The sequence below is a fragment of the Serpula lacrymans genome (assembly GCF_000218685.1).
Source record: "Serpula lacrymans var. lacrymans S7.9 unplaced genomic scaffold SERLAscaffold_9, whole genome shotgun sequence".
In the NCBI taxonomy this organism is placed as follows: domain Eukaryota; kingdom Fungi; phylum Basidiomycota; class Agaricomycetes; order Boletales; family Serpulaceae; genus Serpula; species Serpula lacrymans.
In genome coordinates, this window is record NW_006763298.1 from 1,115,417 (window position 1) to 1,130,626 (window position 15,210).

Below are 15,210 nucleotides of genomic sequence, written 5' to 3' on the forward strand. Positions count from 1 at the left end.
CCCTTCCTACTTCCCTGATCCCCACCAGCTCCCCCCTTCAAATTACCACCAGGAAGGTCCCTTTGACCCAGATGATATGGAGCTTGATGTCGATCAGTCTCCTCCCTCGTCAGGCGGTCCCTCACCTCCAGACACTCCCCTCTCCACCCCCCTCTCCTCCCACCCCATCGAGTCCTTCAACACCTACTCCGTCAAATCCACCTCCGCCTGCCCCTCCCCCCACCTCCCCGTCTCCGCTTTCGACACCACCACCGTCCTTCCCTCCCGCTCCCGCTCCTTCCATGGCCAATCCATCCCCCTCACCGCCTTTCCCCCCTCCCGTACCGCAGGAATGCCCAGCGCCGCTAATACTCCCGAGGCCTTCAACGCTTACGCGGGATACTCGGACTATTCGTCATCCATGCCCGGCACCGTCCCGTCTCCACCCGCGAGCGACGAACAGATGGGAGCATATCCAGGGAGCGAGCCTGGGAGTCCCTATCCGGGGTGTGTCCCGCCTGCGCTGCTCTTTTCGAGCACGACGACGGCCACACCGGCGAATACGCCGGCCATCTCCCGTGTGCCTTCGCCGTCGAGTGGCGCTTCGAGTCATGGGGGTGCCATGTCGACGGGCGCCTCGTCGTCGACCGTGTCGAGTCCTCATATGGCCGTGGGTGCGGGGCTAAAGTCGCCGTGTTCGACGGTGACGCCACGCGCGAGTACGACGCTGTCTAGGCCTGCGTCCTCTTTGCTCCTCTCCAAACCCTTCCGATGCCCCAAAACGAACTGCAACAAGAGCTACAAGCAAGCCAACGGGTTGAAATACCACATGACGCACGGCAGTTGCAATTTCGCGCCTCCCAAAGACCTTGAGCAAGTCCAAGCCCTGTTGGCGAGCAAGCGTTCGGCAAGAGAGGCTGCTGGGGAGGACGATGCGGGGATTAGCGAGGGGGAGCTGAGGGAGGTGGAGAGGGAGGCGGAGAGGCGGCTGAGGCCGTTTGCGTGTGGAGTGGGGGAATGTCAGAGACGGTATAAGAATATGAATGGGTTGAGGTATCATTATCAACATTCGGGCGATCATGGCGCGGTGGGCTTGGCGTTACTTGCGAGTGGGCAACATGAGTGTTTGCAGCATGCGCATGGGAAGATGAGTGCGATGGGGGCGAGTGCGAGTGTGAGTGCGGCGAGTTCGAGGCAGAGTACGCCGTTGGCGAGTGGGCAGACGACGCCGATGAGCGGGGGGACGACGACGGGGGGGCCGGTGACGGTGACGTCTGGGTATGTGCAGCAGCAACAGCAGTATCAGATGCAGCAGATGGCGTTTGCGTCTCAGCAGCAGTATATGCGGGGACACCACCAACAGGCGATGCACATGCAACAGCAACAGCAGCAGATGGGGTATGCGGCGGGAGGGGACGGGGTGCAGCTATGAGCGGTGCACGACGATGAAGATGGACGATGGATGCGACGATGAAGAACGCACCCAAAAAAAATTATATTTACGACATTGAAGGAATGGGAACAACCGATCCTATGGATCTCCTTTTCTTGAATATATCTTAATCGGTTTTTCGACACTCCCCCCCCCTCCTGTTGGTCGCGACGAGGCCCTGGTTGGTTTTCATGTTTGGGATTTTATGGGACCGGCACCTTTTGGGATTTTTCAAAGTCATTCAAAGCTATACAAAAAACGCTCTCGTCCCCCAACTCCCCATCGTTTGACGTGACTACACTGGATCTGGAGGGTGTTTCTCTGCTCCTCGGGGAGTTCAAAAGTAAAAATTATACATATTGATTTTTGTGGTGTTTCTTGATCCTTTTTCTTCTTTTTTTATCATCTATCATCTCTATTATTCCCTCTTTGTTATATTTGTCGGTCGCCTCTTGCATGCTTTGTCTCTGCCTCTCTGCCTCCCTTGCGTCTTCGTCTCTGTTTCTGCCTTTTCTCTCTCTCTTTTTCTCTTCTCTTGATCTACGATTTGATTTGATTGGTTGATTGCTCTTTTTTTCCTTTTTCCCGTTTTTCCTCCTTTTTTTACTGTTCGCGGCCTTGCAACATATCTCAAGCCGCTCCTCCCCTATCCCTCTTTCCCAAAAACTAGAACCAGTGGTGTTTTTTTCCTCTCGGTGTTCACACACGGTGACGGTTGCTTGCTATTTTTTAGATGATGATGATGATGATGTTCTTTTTTCTTGCGTGTTCTCTTCTACTTTCCCTCGTTCCCCTTGTTAGTGTTTATATCGTTTTATTTCCCTGCTCATTCTCATTCTCTCCCCGTTCCCAGTCGCAGGGGAGCCCTTTGCTACGCCCACTGCGCTTCTACGCTTCGACACTGCTTACTATGATATATGATACATACTTGCCGTATTTACTTACCCCTCCACCTCCCTACACCACCACCGCCACCACATACATACATACGAGACCGACGCGTTGTGTATGTCACTAGCCGAGTACGAGTATATTACAATCTATATGTTTGTTTTGTATGTGCAACGTGTGCGATGTGTGTAAAGAAGAAGAAGAAGAAGATAAAGAGGGGTTGTATATGTTCTTGAGGAGAGGCTGAGCATTCTAGGGTTTTCAAAGAGAAGTGCGCCATTGTTGCTGCAAGGCCCAACGTCATCATTATCATTATCAATATTCGCTATCATTATCATTATCATTGCGATGACGTTACGGCTACGATACGACGACGACGACGACGTCAAGCAAGGGTTCAAAAGTTGATGATTGGGCCTGTTTCAAGTCTACTTTTCTGGTCCTGATTCTGGTTCTGATTCTGATTCTGATTGATTCTGTTGATTCGGACTGTTGACTGTTGATGTCAATATCGATGTTAACGTCGGTGTCAATGTTAACGTTAACGCCCCCCGCCGGTGTCTTTTCAGCGTACAGTGATGGTGACAGACTTGTGCGTATGTGCGTATGCTTGTATTTATATGGGGGTGAGGGTCCGTGTGTATGCATGTCTGTGTTGTCGTTGTGGCTCCCAAGGGACGATGGGGCGATGGGGAAGACGAAGACGGAGTGGGGAAGAACTAGACCTTGCTTGGGGGAGAGGAGAACTCGAAAGAGCGCGGCGCCTCTTTATCGTCGTCGGTTCGCGATCGTGTCCAACTTTTGAGATCTGTTCTGTTCTGTTCCGTTCTTTTTGTGTTCGTCTTTCGTCTTTCGTTTTTCGTTGATAGCTTACCGTGATGGTTTACAGTTTGCGGAGGAGCGTGACACTGGCACTGGCACTGGCACTGGCACTGGCACTGGCACTGGCACTGGCACCGACACCGACACCGACACCGACACTAGGCAGTCATGGATTCGAGAGCTCGAGGGGTATGCGAAAAACGTGGTTGGGTCCTCGGGTTCTCGCAGGTCTCAGGCTGGGTTGCGCCACGTTTGGAAGGAGGGAGGGGATCGTTGCTGGCCTGTGTGAACTTCCAATGGAGAGTTACGATTTAATGAGGGGGGGGACGAGGTGCGGAAATGATAAGATGGTTTGATGGTACTCATACTATCATTGACGATCTACAGCCACCCTCCCTCCGTGGACTCCGTCCTTCTCGAGCGTCTCTTTTTTAAACTCACATGGTATCGACCAGTTCGAGAACAAGGAATGGAAATGGGGTGAGAATGTGAGGTGTTTGGATTGTGAGGTAAGCACTGAAGTGATAGGTGATCATCTGATCGTCTTGTCGTCTTGCGCCTCCTTGCGATTCAATGATGTGGGGTCGTTGTCGTGAAAAGTGAAGTGCACGTTTAGCCCACAATTGAATGTTCATGATAATCTAATCAACTTTCTCGATCCCTTTCAAAGTGCTTCGGACGATCGCCGCCGACCCCGAATGAAGAAAAACGCTCACGGTATGTTCAGATGACCCTCTTTCAGGACCCAGTCGACCGAGACGTCTACAATTATAGGTATCGGCGAAAGGCTCACCTACCCATCGTCATCATATCTTAGCCGTATGATTGGCCAAATGTCGTCCTCCAATAACAGAGCGGCGAAATAGCGCATGACTGTAGTGGGTGAGAGCGTTTTGTTTTTGTGCTTTATTTCTTGTGTTTTTGTTTGTAAACTTCCTTCTCGTACCTTGTATCGATATCACTTTCGTGTACGGTCGTGCTCCTTTGTGCGTCGGGATATCTACGGTTCAGGACAATCCTTTGCGAGATGACTTTGAAGAATGCATATGTCGCCCTGGCACAAGACGTCGATCACAGTCGCGCGCCAGACACCCCTTCAGAGGGAGTGACGTTCATATCAGCACCCACGTCTCTATCACCAACGCCGTCAGACGACGGATTTGGTATCAAAGAGCGATGGCGGACTATGAGATCTCGTCTCGCAGACTTTGTCGACATCAATGCGGGGATGTTATTAATTATATTCGCCCAGCTCTTCTTCTCTTTCATGAATGTTGCTGTGAAGGGACTCAATAGCTTAGACCCACCGGTTCCTGCGTTAGAGGTACGTCTGCTGGATGGCTGTTGTGAATTGCATCATGATGAGCTTATCGTCGAATAGTTGATAGTGGTGCGGATGGTAAGCTTTGGGTTGTGTGAAGGGTGGACTTGTGGAAAGTAAATCATGTTCGTCTATAGGTGATCACATTCACTTGCTGTGTACTCTACATGTAAGCCTGGATCAATGCTTGCAAACGGCCCATCATTTACAATATATACAAGGGTAATAATGAAAATCCCGGACCCTTTTCTTGGTCCAAAGGGTGTTCGATTGCTTTTGGCCTGCAGAGGCTTTTGCGGGTGAGTCGCGTCCACTTTCATTGCAGGCGGGGACCAACGCTGTATCTCCAGCTTCTTCGGGTTGTTTGGGATGTATTTCTCCCTCCAATACTTGTCGCTCGCCGATGCCACGGTCTTGACATTCCTGGGACCACTTGCCACCGCCGTAGCAGGATATTTTATACTCAAAGAAAATTACTCCAAAAAGGAAGCCCTTGCCGGAAGTAAGCCGCTCCATATTGCTGTCTTGTCGGATTTGTCGTAATAGTTCGCCCATTGATAGTTTGCAGTCTGATGGGCGTCATCTTGATCGCTCGCCCGCCGTTCCTGTTTGGGAATATCCAGAGTATAAACCCTGACAGCGAAGATGCAGCGGTGAAGGCAACGCCAGCGGAGAGATTTAAGGCAGTAGGGTGATTAAGTCTTCTCGTTTCATCATAGACGGCTACTTATTAGAGATCTGTAGCGTGGCCCTTTTGGGTGTCACCTTTGGAACTGGTGCTTGTGCGTATGCTTCTTTGGCATCTGACGTGCTGCATCTGAATCTACAGTCTTCTGCCCTGATCAGTAATTTCAATTCGTGCGATTGGAAAACGTGCGCATCCATTGCATTCAATGACCTTCTTTTCGCTCTGGTGCGTTATCGTAGCGACCGGCGGGTACGTGTCTTTTTTTGCTGCGGGTCGTGATAGATAAAAGCTTACTCATCCATCATTTCATCTAGAATGATTGTCGGCGAAGTACCCGTGGTGTATCCAACTAGATGGGAGTGGGTGGTGTTGTTGATTCTGATAGGGCTTTGTGGCTTTTTTGCGCAGGTCAGTATGATGCTTTAGGCGACGTACGGTTCAAATTTGATGCCAAGGGCTTTTGGTTTATGTAGACCCTTGTAACAATGGGACTCCAGCGCGAAACGGCTGCACGGGGTGCTATGGGAGTTTATATCCAGGTACGTATACACTGAGCCTCACTGCAAATATGAGTATTGAATGAAACTCACCTCAGGTGATCTTCGCCGGTGTGCTGGAACGAATCGTCTTTCATACAGTCCCGACAATGCTATCTATGATTGGCGCTGGAATAATCATGACTTCCGCTGTATTCGTCGTCGTGAGTGATCGCCCCAATATTATGATCCGAGCGTGGATTTTTAATGTCCTACTCGAGATGACAAAAAAGAACACACCTGACAATAAGAGCAGAGGGGTCGTTCTTGAGGACGTCGAAGGCTCAGCTTTGGAAGAGGGATTGCTGAATGGGAGACACTCGGAATCACACGACGAACCGATGAAGCTCGAGGATGTGGACGTAAATAAGGCTTCTGTTGGTGACTCTGACGGCATAAACGGTACATGGCCCGATTCACCTGCCCCTTTTGAAAACAAGGTCCCTCAAGCTTAGACACTTGGACGAGCTGGCCCACTCGTCCAGTTCGTCGAACCTGGTTCCTTCGATGTATTGGCAGCTTTCCTCCATTTTTTCTACTAGAGGACTTCAGGGTTGATTGAAGATACGAAGATGTATACCTGTGATGAAATTGCTCGGTTAACACCAATAAAGGTTTGTTCTATGCTTACTTTGTGAGCTTGAAAAACGGATGAGAATATCGGTGGCATAGTAAGTTTTCTTTGTGAGTTTAGTAGGGATACAAGACACGCTGGCTCAGCGTGGACGTCGCGTTTTGCTTGTTTTCTATGTTTTTCGAGAAGTTAGTCACGAGCTGGGTCACGTGCGCTCATAAAGAATTCGCGTGCACGCGCGCCTGTTTGAGCTTGGGCATGCGATCAGGGAAGTTATAATAAGCCTCAATGCACTTTTACAGTCCTCGCCCCTTCTTACCCTCTTACCACCCCGTCTTCCCCCTTCACCACCTACACAATCTATATTTGCTCAGAACGTGTCTCAATTAACCCTCAGATTACTTGGATTCACAGGTCATCCAAGTCAACATACCACTGGCAGCAGTAAGCGTATAGGTGCATGCATCCAGAAACAGAATACTATCAAATTGGCGGCTTCAGAGCTCACTCTAACTCATGGTGAGTGATTGTTGTCTTTTACACACTCGTTGTGACAAGTCGAAATAGGTTCAGATTCGATGAGAAGGCTCTGATACGCGCTATCACGTCAAGCAGGTCTCCAGCCTTGAGGCCCTCCAACGATGGAATCGAGCTTGTATTGGGTACGATACCATGTCTATACGATTTGGAATACGTATCACTTATCATATGCGCTACATAGGGGTTTTGCGGTCTGGGGCAACATACGTTCTAATGAGCAGAGAACAAATGCTGTCTTTCACACGACTGGCTGGCCTCCGGCCTTCCAATTCATCATGGCATTCAAGTGCTTTTATATCATTATCGCCGATTTCCTTTAGCACAGCCGAGGAGTTTACGAAAAAAATTCAGAGTTATAGACAAAAGTCGAATAAGCACAGGGAAGGCGAAATACAAGACAATAGTCCTGCAAATAAAGGATATATCAAGGCTGTCAATCTAGATGGTGGCATACCACGTAGTGCTTTCGAACATCAGCGGTATGCACCCTTGTACTTGCTTTCTCCCGAAGTACTACGGCTAACGTTCATTGTTTCTTGTGCTTTCTATTGCCTTGAAATAGTGTTTTATACAGGATACTGAAGGGAAAGCTTGAAATCCATAAATTTGGTCTCAAGGAAACTCCCTGGGCAACGGCCATAAGGGTTGTCTCATTCGCATTTACACCTTGGACGCGGGATACACGTCCTTATCCCATTCGTCTCAAGAAACCTCAACTTCTCGATGTTGGATGGACAGAACTCGACCTTCCTATTTATTTGAGCACAGGAAGAGTGAATGATACCGCTCACATACGCGTTAAAGAAAACCGTATCCTTGGAAACCCAGGGTCTTCCAAAGGGGTAAATATCTTGTTATCTTATTTGTTTCACTCAGTTGCTGAAGTGCACGTACCAGAATTTCCAATATGGAGACTCCGAGATGTTGGACGACTCGTCAATCCCATCCCGCATACAGAAATTGATGTCACATGATGAACAATCAAGAGATGTACCCCTTGTCATACTCGTCTATAACGAAAAAATGGCAAGGGGCGTATTTGCGCACTATGGTATCGATACTGCATATTGGGAGTCAGGTATCTCAGAGCTACTCGAGCTGGACTCCTCGAAGGCAAGTGACATTGCGCCTGCTGGCATTAATGCTACCAGACTGACATGGAACCTAGTATGATTCCCAGCGTCGTCGGGACCGTTCTCGCTCACGCTCGCCACGACGAGCAAGAGATAGTTCCTCAATGTCACACCGAGACTATGACTATAAACCTGTCAAACGTGAGGATAATGATGCGCGAGAATATCTATACCATTCTCCTTCGCGCTCACCACAACGCGAAAAAGATAGTTCTTCATTATCACGTCGAGATTATGACAACAGGCGTGTCAAGAATGAGGATCAAGATGAGCGAGAATACCTACACCGTCCACTTTCGCGCTCACCTCAGCGAGAAAGAAATAGTTCCTCAGCGTCACGTGTCAAACAAGAGGATGATAGACAAGAGTCGCCACGCCATCGAGCCAAGCGGTATGCTCCTGCGTATGTCGTCGATGTTGAGGCATTATGCAAAACCATGATGCAAAGTGCAAGCGTTGGTGTGGACATAACAAGCACAGCACGACGCCTAGGTTTACAAACCGCGAGATATGATAAGCAGTGGTGTGCCGGAAATGAGTGCCAGTAAGTTATTCCTTGAGTATTGAAATATTACTTATAGAGACGTGTGATAGCCTACTTGTCGACATGTGGTCCTCGATGGCAGAAGGGGTTGCAATAGACGAGCAGCGAGCTTTACGGAGTTTAAACACAACGCCCGACGTTCAGGATCAACCCACCGTGACAGCACCTGCACAAACACAAAGTGGGAATTCTGATAATGAGCAAGACCCAAATGCCCGCCCGCCACAACAGCAACAGCAACAGCAATTTGACCCAACGGATGACTGGGAAGATGATTATTGACATGGTGTTAAATATAGGCGAATAAATAGTGTCCAAGTAGTGTCTCATGTAAATGTAATTGCTAGAACGATATCATGAAACGTTGTATATGGTTCCTTTAAGGTTCTGCAGCTGTCATCTTGAAGGGAGGAGAGTCCAGCGTCAGGTTACTGTAGCTGATGTCGTGCTTTCCAAATAACGTCGTGGCTACATCGTCTGAATGATATTTGAAGCCTCCCCCATCGTCTTCAGAGACAATCGCGCCTGTTCGCCCGTCTAGTCGAAAAGTCAAACCAGTCAACTTCTGAGAAATGCTCTTCTCATCGTCATAGGGAAGTAGCAGTTCGCCAAACCCAGATCGAGAAGTGAGCGATACTATGGCAGCGATTGAACCGGGGGGACTGGTGAGTCTCAAGTGCCTCCGTAAGCGCCTGTGGATTGTGTGAAGCGCAAGCCCGATGATGCCAATCACTATAAGCAGGACTGCGAGAGCATGGGCAGGGAGAGGTCTAGTATCACACTAAGCAAAGCAAGAATGGAGCCAATAAGAGAAGATCCACTCACTCGACAAGCAATCTTGGCACTTGAGATGTCAATTTCGCCGGAGCGAATCCGGTAGTTGGTATAAAGTAAATAGACTTTGCAGCAAGGGCGAGATGTTGTGTCTGTGATAGTAACAATATCAGGCACCGAGAATATGATGAGAATGCAAGAAGACACACGTAGACACTATAGGTGATATCAAGGAAACCATTTGGTGCATCGAATGTCGGCTGAGGTCCGTTAGGAAGTTGTGTGGCAAAACGGAAGATTGCTCCAGGAACTCCAGAGTTTATGGCAGTGGCTCGAGCCTGTATGGTGGTATCACTACTGGGATCAAACACCACGCTGTTTTTGTAGATGTAATCAGCTCAGATACTTGTATTTAAAGGATCTACTAACCCGTTATAAGCTCGACCATTCAGGGGACTGCCTGTGACATTATTTGCTGACGTATAGTTGCTTACTATGGTTACATTCGTGAGAGAGCCGTCATTGAGATTTGTTGTGGTCGTAACGTTGAAAACACCAATGCTGGGGCGACAAAAGACCCCCGCCGCCTGGGGATTGACTCCCGTGTGAAAGAACCAGAACATCACTGGTTGGAAAGCTGGATCTGTGTTTGAACTAGGACAGTTATCTACATTCACTACTCCATATTGCTGTTCGGAATCCGTGGAGTTCAGTGTAAGATTCTTTGTGCAGCCATCAGAAGATGTTGCAGATACGCTCACGTTCCCTCCACTGAGCACGGAGAGCGATAGCGAAGCGGGATTAGCACAATTGACTTCAGCCTGTATCGCAGTTGTATTCACAGCAACCGATCCGTTAGCTAGGTCTTGCGAAGGCAGCTAAGGTAGAGTCAGGACAATGGTTCTCAAGTATCCTGCCGCTTTTACTTACAAGGAACTCTGCAGAAGCCCATTCCCCATAGACGAATGGTGGATCAGGGAGGTGATTGTACACTGGATGTCAATATATGGTCAGCATCACATCAAGAGGTCGATCAATTACATACCAGCGGCATCGGCAAACTGTATACATAGCGTTCATTTGTAAGAGAGGAGCTGAACGTAAGTGTTGACGACTTACCCCTGCTGATGCCAAGAAGGCGTTCAATTGGACAACAGTGGGCAAAAGACCAACTACGGTAGTGGTGGTGGCGATCGTGTCTACGAAGTGTGTATGTGAGTATCAAGGCAGTGACTTACGAAATTCTATTTACTGCTGTTTGAGCGACCTGTTTTACTTGGAAGATAGATCCAGCGAGTGGTTGCAATAATATCACAGCAATCGCAGTGAGCGCCGATATGAAGATAAGCCAATGCCTATGCTTGAACGAAAAGAACAGGGCTGTAAATCGACTAAAAGTAGAATATTAACTTCTATTAGAGATTTCAGCGAAATTCCCCACTTCAGAGCGATCTGTGTACATGAATTTCAGTTGCCAGAATGTGTGAGAAGGTGAATAGATGCTAACATAGTCAAGAAGTATACTCTCTTCTGCGGGCGCTTCCCCTTTCGACAGCGTCACATAAGGCTGGTAGCCTGAGTGAGAGTTTGCAACTTTAAAGTTTGCACTTAGAGTGGCTCACCTGATACCACCTTAGCATCCAGTCCGTGACAGACCAAAGATATCCCAATGGAGCCACAAAAAGGGTAGGAATAAAAGACTATGTCTCTCAGCTTCAGCAGGATAGTCATCACGATTGATCTTACAGTCAAGAATTGTGTGCATGCAAATTTAAAAACATTTTCAGGGGGTACGTAATAGCCTGGATGGCGACCAGAATCACTATGAACATCAGCTACTAGTTTCCACATACCTCACACCATGACGCACCATCGTTTTTCGTAGACACCGACAGAGCCGCCTCTAGTGCCACCCCAAGACCTATCATGACCACCGCTATAGCACTGACAACCCACCCTTTCAGGATGAGCGGTTCCTACGCAGTGCGTCAGAGGTGATTTGATGAATCAAAATAGAACTTATTACATATCGTTCAGGACGATCTTCTTGGATGCCTGGTGTAGGGATAAGGTGGGTAGACTCTCGAAAGCGCGGTGAATCGGAGAGCATAGCAGTCCTCGGTCTTAATTTCGTCGTACTCATGAAGAGCGTTTGAGTAAAGCGTTGATCTTAGGGATAGTGTATCATATAGCACACAAAAATGAGCAAAAGGAAAGGCTGAGGCTTGAAACGAAGACACACCTGGAAAACTTCGGTCGCATAAGTGGGTTCATAATATTTTAGCACATGGAGAACTGTCAGTAAAGACGCTCGCGCCTCAGGTTAACCGACATGATGTACTGGAGGTGACCCTTCATGTCTGTGCATTGTTCCGTTTACTTTTGAAGCCAGCCAACTGTAGCTCTGTGTGCCGTATAAAATGTTATAGATAACATTCGAAATTGGATGGCTGAAGCACTTGTGCATCAAGTTACCATTGTGAAATTACGAACTCCGGGAGTCCAAGTCGCGTCCAACTTGAAGTCGCGTCCACACGCGGTGTTGTGCGCGGCGAGCTAAGCCCAAAGGGGCATAGCTTTCGCAAAGAGCTCAGCTGCATATTACTGTACTAGTGCAATGATTTACTGATATCGATCATCAGTAATTTGGTCGGTAGGGAGACTATGCAATGCTGGGTACAGTGACTGGGTGAGGTCATAAGCATAACTTGAACTGTGGATGGAGTCGCATAAAGGACTGAGAGCCTCATGCACCACCGCTGCCAGCCACATTTGTGTAGGTGGCTGGGAAACACCTTCCATTTCGGATCTCGGACTTTCCCGTAGCATAGAAAGTATCACTCGACGGCTTCATTGACACCTCAGTCCCAGTGAAAATCGGATCGAGTCGGATCGAGTCAAATCTAGCAAAATCGAATATGAGCAATGGTAACGGTCCGCCTCGATTAGACTAGAAAAATGAGACTATTTTCTAGAATAATTCTAGACAGAATGAGAGAGACCTGTAAATATACATTTTATCGATGAGAATATATTTTGCTAGATTGATGTCATCGGTCTCAGACATGGCCAAATCCAGGGACATTGAGGGAGATAAATTGTCAAAACTCATACATAAAAATGTTACTACATCGTGATCTATAGGGATATTGAGGCAAAATGAGACAGTTCTAGATAATGCTCGGTGCATATGATAGTATTGTCCCTTTGGGTTTGCTTGTAGACCCCTCCTTTTGAGACAAACTTACAGCGGCTTCTTTCTGTCAAGTAGAGTGTTGTTGGTTAATGTGCTGCAACAACCGCGAGTAGTAAATAGACATGCACCTGTGCTTTAGCAGCCTGAGACGCATGATCTTGATAGACCTACAAACATTTTCTGTGGCTTGTCCTTCCAGGTAAAACAGTGTACATACCTTTTTCACCTGTGGATCAAGATTGTCGTAATATATCCTATATTCCTCTGTGGTTCCATGAGGGTGATCTTTGATCCAATTGCAAGCACAGAGATTTCTAAAAATAAGTAATATTCTTTTTAAAAAAAGCACAGAGATAGTCAGTATTATTCTTACCTGGGAGTAGTCAAGTTGCCCAGCCGCATCTTTGAAGTCTTCTTCATAGCAAGTGAGTTCTCCTTCATGGCGCCGAATGCAGGCCCAGCTTGATTGTCTTTGATGTTTTCCACTGTCTGAGTTGTTGTGGCCATTGCGGTATCACTCTCAATGTTGCTGGCAGGTATGGTAGCCATCTGAGGATTGACACCACCTGTGTCATCGTCCACAGAGACAGAGTCCAGCCTCGGAGACCCATCTATCTGTATGACATGGTCTGGGCTGCTAGGTACAACATGAAGTCTAGAAAACACACACTGTCAGTATAGGGCTATAAACAAGCTAGAGTGGAAGTCAATAATTACAAAGGGTCCTTCAGATGGGTATTAGCCAGTTGTATATCCACTGGGGGCTCAGTGTCAGTGGTGCTGGCCACTGGGGTCTGACGGCTCACATCCGGGTCTTGGGCGTTGACAGTGGGGGTACATTTCCTTGACTTATCATGGTGATGTCGGGACTGATTTGCTTTTGTTTCTTGACTGGGCGGGTAACAGGTATGGGAGTGCCTTGATGGGATCGTTTACAGCCAATGGGCTCACTTGTGTCTTGCATATCTGGCACAATGCATTCCTTTTTTACCTTGGGCTCTCTGAAGTGGTTGGAATACCAGGATGGATAGTTGTCAATAGCAATTTGGTTGGCCTTCCAGTCGAGCTCACAGTATCGTAGCTGAGGTACCTTCTGGTAGAGTTTTGACCTATAGTAATCTAGTACCTCTCGGCCTGCTCCCATCCATGTCTTTGGTGCCTTCCCCATATTTGCTAGTTCAACCCAAATTGAGTGTGCAATTTTTTGTATTTCGGTTGCCTTGTGACCGTTGATGATGGTCCCATCTGAGTCTTCAACATAGCGCATTTTGATGTTAATGCCATTTGCGGCACGTACACCTCCACGCTGTCGATGATGAGAACTGGTGTTAGAAAACCACACACAAAAACAAACTAACACACAATCCTCCCAGATTCCACGGAACTTGTTTATGGGCTTTGCCTCCTAGAACAGTGGGTGCTCTGGTTGTTCGTGGGGTGGTATGTATAAGGGTTCTTCAAAGTAAAACCCTGAGATGTATGGGTGTGGGTTTTGAGGAGGAGGGATAGTTGAATTTATAGAAGATAGGTGCTTAGTGACGAGTATAGATGAGCACTACCTTGCTAATCGTAGCACAAGGTAGGTTTGAGAACGACAATATGACGAAGTTCCCAGTGATAGCAGGCTCCTGACGCACAAACTGTAGTGCTCAGAAGGACTCTAATCGAAAGGGATGACAATGACTTCAAAAGTGGGAAGTGACGATGACAGCAGTTGACAGTGGTAGCAGTGGGAAGTGTTGTGACCACACTGGATCACAAGTAGCAGAGTAGTGAACTTGAGAGTAGAGAAGAAGTCTGGATTGGAGTTCTTGTTTTTTTTTTTACAAGGTAAAATACAGGGGTTTATATAGTAAAAGAAAAGTAGGCTATGCACAGTATAGCTGTGCAAAAAAAATGAGAAAGAATATGAAGGAAGGAATGTACGCTGACGAATCCTGCGTAGGTAGTACAGGATAAGATTGTCAAAAAAAAGGAAAAGAAAGGGATAGAACAATGAATGTTGTGAGTAATGTCACAGGTTTGTATAGCCATAAAGTAAAGTCCAATAGCAAAAAGAGAGCAGAAAAATCATGATGTCATGGGAAGATGCAGTAAAAAAAAGGCAAGGCAAAACACTATCAGTTCCTTTATTGTCAGTCAGGCATTCTAAAAAAATATGTGTCCATAAAAATGATTCAAAAATCAAAAATAATCGCACTGTAAATGAATGTTCTGCTGAAGAAAAAGAAACTGGAGCCACTGGTCCACCACCTAGTCCAAATCCGACAGTTCCATGGCCTTACCAATGGACTGGTTGTGTTGGACCACCTGATCAAACGAGGGAGGGAGAGGAGTAGTTCCAATTTGGAACAAGTGAGTCCCAGACAGCGTGTGGTAGGTGTAGCTGTAGCGAAGACAATGGACAAAAGATAAGTGTACCCAAGTGAATGGGACAGCAATGAACATGGGCGACGCAAGGGGATGAACCTTCTCCAGCTCAAAAACTACCCACCCACGCTCCAACCAGGCAAGACGAGCGACCAATGTTTTGACAGTATATGATGGCAGATCGACATCATGAAGATGGACCTGTTGCCCTATTTGGACCGGCCGCCGGGGCTTTGCTGATATCAGCAGTGGCACGTGGCAGTCAACAGATCGGCGACGGAAGCGGATAGGAAGTGGTGACATCAGAAATGGCGGGGGTGCAAATAAGATGAGGAGGAGGAGGGTGGAGGTGACGGAAAAGTGGATTAAAATGGGGATCCAGAAACGACCGTCAGGTGAGAATAAAAAGG

At 47.6% G+C, this 15,210-nt stretch overlaps 5 protein-coding genes across 5 annotated transcripts; 2 read left to right on the forward strand and 3 right to left on the reverse strand.

The window, feature by feature from the left end:
* Positions 1–2,587: 2,587 nt before the first annotated feature.
* Positions 2,588–3,078, reverse strand: SERLADRAFT_393950 (uncharacterized protein; the record flags this gene model as incomplete). The annotated part of the gene is made up of 3 exons (XM_007320210.1): positions 2,588–2,612; positions 2,634–3,030; positions 3,053–3,078. The coding sequence occupies one exon, from the start codon at positions 2,948–2,950 to the stop codon at positions 2,663–2,665; it is 288 nt and encodes a 95-aa protein (XP_007320272.1).
* Positions 3,079–3,553: 475 nt separating this feature from the next.
* On the forward strand, positions 3,554–6,279 carry SERLADRAFT_362358 (uncharacterized protein; the record flags this gene model as incomplete). The annotated part of the gene is made up of 14 exons (XM_007320211.1): positions 3,554–3,723; positions 3,795–3,841; positions 3,899–4,448; positions 4,506–4,523; positions 4,583–4,614; positions 4,667–4,744; positions 4,796–4,947; positions 5,007–5,136; positions 5,190–5,227; positions 5,292–5,382; positions 5,448–5,541; positions 5,607–5,672; positions 5,729–5,833; positions 5,891–6,279. 12 exons carry the CDS (start codon positions 4,152–4,154, stop codon positions 6,122–6,124), a joined length of 1,335 nt encoding a protein of 444 aa, XP_007320273.1.
* Positions 6,280–6,703: 424 nt separating this feature from the next.
* On the forward strand, positions 6,704–7,956 carry SERLADRAFT_439792 (uncharacterized protein; the record flags this gene model as incomplete). Its single annotated transcript, XM_007320212.1, has 5 exons — positions 6,704–6,762; positions 6,811–6,905; positions 6,965–7,307; positions 7,358–7,625; positions 7,681–7,956. The coding sequence occupies 5 exons, from the start codon at positions 6,704–6,706 to the stop codon at positions 7,954–7,956; spliced, it is 1,041 nt and encodes a 346-aa protein (XP_007320274.1).
* An 883-nt stretch (positions 7,957–8,839) lies between these two features.
* Positions 8,840–11,377, reverse strand: SERLADRAFT_439794 (uncharacterized protein; the record flags this gene model as incomplete). Its single annotated transcript, XM_007320213.1, has 14 exons — positions 8,840–9,230; positions 9,286–9,386; positions 9,444–9,609; positions 9,664–10,112; positions 10,165–10,226; positions 10,280–10,295; positions 10,354–10,433; positions 10,487–10,589; positions 10,645–10,686; positions 10,742–10,801; positions 10,857–10,934; positions 10,981–11,036; positions 11,105–11,210; positions 11,261–11,377. 14 exons carry the CDS (start codon positions 11,375–11,377, stop codon positions 8,840–8,842), a joined length of 1,827 nt encoding a protein of 608 aa, XP_007320275.1.
* Positions 11,378–12,516: 1,139 nt separating this feature from the next.
* On the reverse strand, positions 12,517–13,697 carry SERLADRAFT_439795 (uncharacterized protein; the record flags this gene model as incomplete). The annotated part of the gene is made up of 4 exons (XM_007320214.1): positions 12,517–12,597; positions 12,648–12,744; positions 12,804–13,085; positions 13,237–13,697. The coding sequence occupies 4 exons, from the start codon at positions 13,695–13,697 to the stop codon at positions 12,517–12,519; spliced, it is 921 nt and encodes a 306-aa protein (XP_007320276.1).
* Between the last annotated feature and the right edge of the window lie 1,513 nt (positions 13,698–15,210).